This window comes from Pinus tabuliformis, chromosome 3_2 (genome assembly GCF_031772625.1).
Source record: "Pinus tabuliformis cultivar Carrire ecotype Pingquan chromosome 3_2, CPIR1, whole genome shotgun sequence".
Classification (NCBI taxonomy): domain Eukaryota; kingdom Viridiplantae; phylum Streptophyta; class Pinopsida; order Pinales; family Pinaceae; genus Pinus; species Pinus tabuliformis.
In genome coordinates, this window is record NC_142302.1 from 747,354,799 (window position 1) to 747,360,007 (window position 5,209).

The 5,209-nt window shown below is 35.6% G+C and overlaps 1 protein-coding gene across 1 annotated transcript; it reads right to left on the reverse strand.

Moving 5' to 3' along the window:
* Positions 1–1,159: 1,159 nt before the first annotated feature.
* LOC149182750 (cysteine protease XCP1-like) lies at positions 1,160–2,326 on the reverse strand. The gene is made up of 4 exons (XM_089414658.1): positions 2,212–2,326; positions 1,796–1,969; positions 1,480–1,693; positions 1,160–1,292 (listed from the first exon to the last, which is right to left on the reverse strand). Exons 1-4 carry the CDS (start codon positions 2,324–2,326, stop codon positions 1,160–1,162), a joined length of 636 nt encoding a protein of 211 aa, XP_089270784.1.
* Positions 2,327–5,209: the final 2,883 nt, after the last annotated feature.

Below are 5,209 nucleotides of genomic sequence, written 5' to 3' on the forward strand. Positions count from 1 at the left end.
ACTAAAATAAAAAAAGGAAAAAAATACATAAATGAAATGTACAAGTATTTTTTTTGTAAGCTTATATCGTATTACCTCACAAAATAGAAATTTCTAGTGCATCATTCGTCCATCCACTCTCAACAATTTTACGGCAGAAGGTCTCAATCTGCCCATTGGGAAACCATATAGTTTTGACCATCTCCCTATAGAGTAATTTGTCCAAAACTGCAAAAAATTTAATAATTGCAACATAACTAGAATTTCTATAGCATAATTATAACACAAAAGACTATCAGCAATTATATGTTGGCCATCACTTACTATCAGAGGCACCATGCAACATAAAGCTAAGAAATATACTGGAAATAGAACTCCATGAGTCTCCATGTATAGGGGTGGTCACTCCACCCCCACGATCTAATGTAATTCATTCTTGAAGGTGGGGGCTCCACTTGCTCCACATAGTATCCTCTAAACACACTCTATCAAAAATTTATTTATTTTTTAAAATAACTGTAAATTTAAAATTTAGAAGTAATATAAATGTTTTTATCATTTCATTCTTTTCACACTCATATACATTTTACAAAAAACACCAGATTTTCTAATAAAAACTATTTTAATGCATTACCAATAATAATGCAATACAATAATGTATTCTAAGCATTAAAATTTTACAAAATAAATTAATAATATGTTTTACCTATGAATCTTGTATAAAATAAGCTATATTTAATAAAATAAACTGTAAATTTTCATACTATTGTATCTTATTTTTAGTGTTCCAAACTTTTCTCATGGCAATTGCTACAATTCTTCAGTGAATTATTGGGGCCAAGAGTAAATATGCAACGCCACACATCCCTTCTGGTACTTCAACGTCTCTTAACAATCTAATGTATCATGCTTCTCCCCAATCTTGTCCCCAATAGTTCTTGAGTCTCCAGAACTTAATTCCCTTATTTGCTCCCTTAACTGGGTTGCCATATCCAACCAGTACACCTCCATGGTCAATTACTAATTCCAGTCAATTGTCATTTTTTGGACCACATGAACCACTAAATATTCCCTACTAAATATTCCCTGCTTAACAAACAAAATTTGAATAATTACACTTGCTAAATTATTTATATATTATTTATTAGTTCTCAGTAACAATGTAAAAAATGGTAACCACTTACTCCTTATAAAACTGAAACTCCAGACTGCCTGTTTGAATCGGTACAGCTATAGGTTGTGTAGTTACTGCTGATTTGAGAGATGCTTCATCCTCATCGGGCCTCATCCATGGTTGCATCTGGATTTCCAATCTATATCAAAACAAAACAACACAATGATTTGATTGTCTTACAAATTATAATAATGTTATTATTATAAATATTATTATTTCATGATATCTAACTTTATTATTATTATAAATATTACTATTTAACAATATCTAACTATCTTGATGCACAAATCCATCTTAGTATTAATCATTAAACGTTGTTATTATACCTCTGCGAATCGGCATGGCCCCTGAAAACCCTGATCAACCCTCCAGTGTCTATTATATATTTGAAGATATCAATAGGCGTCCCTCCGGAATCGCAAGTATAGCCGAAGGGATTGCAATCAAGCGATTGTTGCGCTGATAGGCTGGGCAAATTGCCTGTTGTGATAAAGTGGATGCCCTCTAGAGCGCCTGCAGTGAAAAATGCCCAACAACAACCTGCAAGGCCAAAAAATAAATAGTATGCACGAGACACCAGGGAAAAAATCCAGCTCCTTAGTTACCATTCGAAATTGAAATTATTTCTCTCATAATACATACCGCAGGTTCTTTGATTCTTCACACTGGATACTGCTCCCCTACTCCAATCAAAAGACCTTGGCAAGGTGTTCGAGTTCTGGGACGTGAATGATACATTCTTCAGTCCCTTTATCTTGAACTTCTCCTGTGGAGGTTTGCCGTTACACGTTACAATAACGTTACAATAAGTAGCCGCTTCAACATCGATCAAACAGAAATATTTAGAGACAATGCGAAATACATAGATTCTGTGGATAAGAAGAATCTGGAAATCCCAACATAGTCATTCACTTATTTTTGGGCAATTACATATTCTATAGAGGTAATTCACAGAGTCTATGAATTTCACATTGTTCTTAAATATTTCGAATCGCTCATCCGATGCATTTCTTGGGAGCGTTGCCGAGGCAGCCAATTATGATAAAGGAGTCGCAGACTTTCTTGAGACTCGAGGTCTTTGTCTGTAAATCCAAGAGACTTGCGGATTGCATTCACTAATAAAGCCCACAAGGCTCCCAGCACCAGAAACAGAAACAGGGCCGCCCTTTCCATTACTAAACAACAATAATTCACACAAGTGTGCCCACAAATAATGTGAATTGGTGGAGACAAACTGGAAGAGGATCTCGTTATATAGTAACTAGGAAGGGAAAGAAAAACTCCCAAAAGGTATGAAGATTCTACTTCATATTTTGCTTTGATTACTAAAGATGGGGAACCTTCTTGTTATTAGGAAGAAATAGATGATATGGATAGTGAAAAGTGGAAAATGGCGATGGAAGAAGGAATGGATTCTAGCCAACAAAAATAACTGGGATCTTGTAGAACTTCCTGAAGGGAGAAGTGTTGTTGGATGCAAATGGGTCTTCAAACTAAAACGGAAAGTTGATGTAAGTATTGAAAGGTATAAGGTGAGACTGGTAGCAAAAGGGTATTCTCAGGTTGAAGGTATTGACTTTCATGAGATTTTTTCACCAGTTGTAAAACTTGTTTCTATTCGTACTGTGTTGGCACTAACTACATTACTTAACCTTGAGTTAGAACAGTTAGATGTTAAAACATATTATCTACATGGTGATTTGAATGAAGAGTTATATATGGAACAACCAGAAGGTTTTGTACAAGGTCGCAATAGAAGATTAGTTTGCAAGCTCAGGAAATCATTTTATGGTCTGAGGCAGTTTCCCAGACAATGGTACAAGAAGTTTGACTCCTTCATGGTGATATAGAACTTTATAAGAAGTGAGTATGATCATTGTGTATACTTCAAGAGTTTCAATGGCATATTCATTATCTTAGCTTTGTATGTTGACGATATGCTTATTGCAAGCAAAAGCATGGAAGAGATCAACAAGTTAAAGGCTCAGCTTTCTAGGACGTTTGATATGAAGGATCTTGGAGTAGCAAAACATATCTTGGGCATGGAGATACACAGAGACAGGAAAAATGGTAAACTTTGGTTATCACAACAGAAGTATTTGGAGAAAGTACTTGAAAAGTTCTGTATGAACAATGTGAAACTTGTTAATGTTCCATTGGCTTCCCATTTTAAGATTTCTTTGGTTTTGAGTCCTATAACTGATGAAGAGAAGCAGTATATGTCTCATGTACCATATGCAAATGCAATAGCCAACTTAATGTATGCGATGGTATCTACAAGACCTAACATTTCACATGCAGTTGGAGTTGTCAGCAGGTTCATGGAAAATCCAGGTGAAGAACATTGGAGAGTAGTGAAATGGGTGCTTCGATATCTAAGAGGCACAAGTGACCATTGCATCATCTTTAATGGAAGTTAAGGATCAGCCTGCGGATATGAAGATGTTGATTATGCTGGTGATTTGGACAAAAGAAGATCTACTACAGGTTATGTCGTTACTCTTGCAGGTGGAGCAATTAGTTGGATGTTACTCTTGAGGGTAGTTGCTGGAGGGGGAATCGAATCCAGAAGAGATCCATGAATCGGAAAGCACTCACTCAACCAGCCGAACAAGCAAGCCAAGCAAGGTAGAAGCATTAACCGATTAGGAGGTAGAGCAAATCTATCCTTTCACCTCTGCTTCAAGAAACAATTACATTGTCCACTACTGAAGTAGAATATATAACTACTTCAGATGTCAATAAAGAAGCAATCTAGTTAAAGGGTTTACTTGATGAGATTGGAAGGACGCAGGAGAAAGTTAATGTACTTTGTGATAGTCAAAGTGCTATTCACTTGGCTACAAATCCTGGTTATCACAACAGAACCAAGCACATTGATGTAAGGTATCATTTTCTAAGATAGTCAAAGTGCTATTCACTTGGCTACAAATCCTGCTTATCACAATAGAACCAAGCAGATTGATGTAAGGAAAAGTAGCTCTTCAAAAGGTCCATACATGAGAGAATTGTGCAAACATATTCACAAAGCTAGTTACAGTAGAGAAGCTGCGATGGTGTTTAGATTCTCTTGGCTTGAAGAAAAAATGATGAATGGGCATGGGCAAGGGATTAGGAAATTTGTTGTCAAGGTGGAGTTTGTTGGTAGTTGACAACTAATTATGTAAATTTGGGTAAAATGTATCAGTTATTAACAAGTTAGTTTTATATCGAAACATCGGTTCAGTAACTGAGGAGGCTCATATAAAACTGATGAATGCACGAACTATTGAAAGGAGAATCATTTATTGATTGAATAGAGATTCCAATCCCTTGCCCCGTGGATGTTTCCATGACACCCTGTCAAGGTTTTACCACGTAAAAATCTTGTGTTTTTCCCTGTGTCTTACATTCATTTTCATTCGGTTTTATTTATATAGTTCTTGGTTAATTAATTGTTTTGGTCAACACCTAGAAGTCAAATATATTGAAAAGACATCCAAAGAATATTGAAATTGAAAATTACAACCTATTATGGACCCTTGCAAGTCATCTCATGTTAAGGGAAGATCCTATATATGTTGCGTTGTCTTGATGGGATTATGGACTGGGATGAGTTGGGGATCATGAGTTTGAAAGGGAAGTTTACAAAGGAAGAGAGGTGCATAACAAGGTGGTGAATAGTTGCACATGTGTCTATTTCCTAGTTTCAGAGGTGCTAAATGTAATCATGGATTTCTTGTTTTTTTACCGGGAGCAATTTTTTGTCATGAAATTGTGAAAATAAGTGTGCAAGCATTTAATGTTACTCATTCTTATGTCATTCTTCAATCACTTTTGATGATTTTTTTTAATGCTTGTTTTGGGTTGCTTTTATGTGTCCTTCCATGTGACATTGACATGTTCAACTTTCTTTAGATGTATTGAAATTTTTCAAACCACCTTCAAGCTTTTCCTGAGATAAATGTGGGGTGCTCATTCTTATTTCATCCTCCAATTATTTTTGATGAATTAAAGCCTTTATGTATCTTTCCATGTGATATCATCACCTTCAACTTTCTTCAGTTGTCCTAGAAC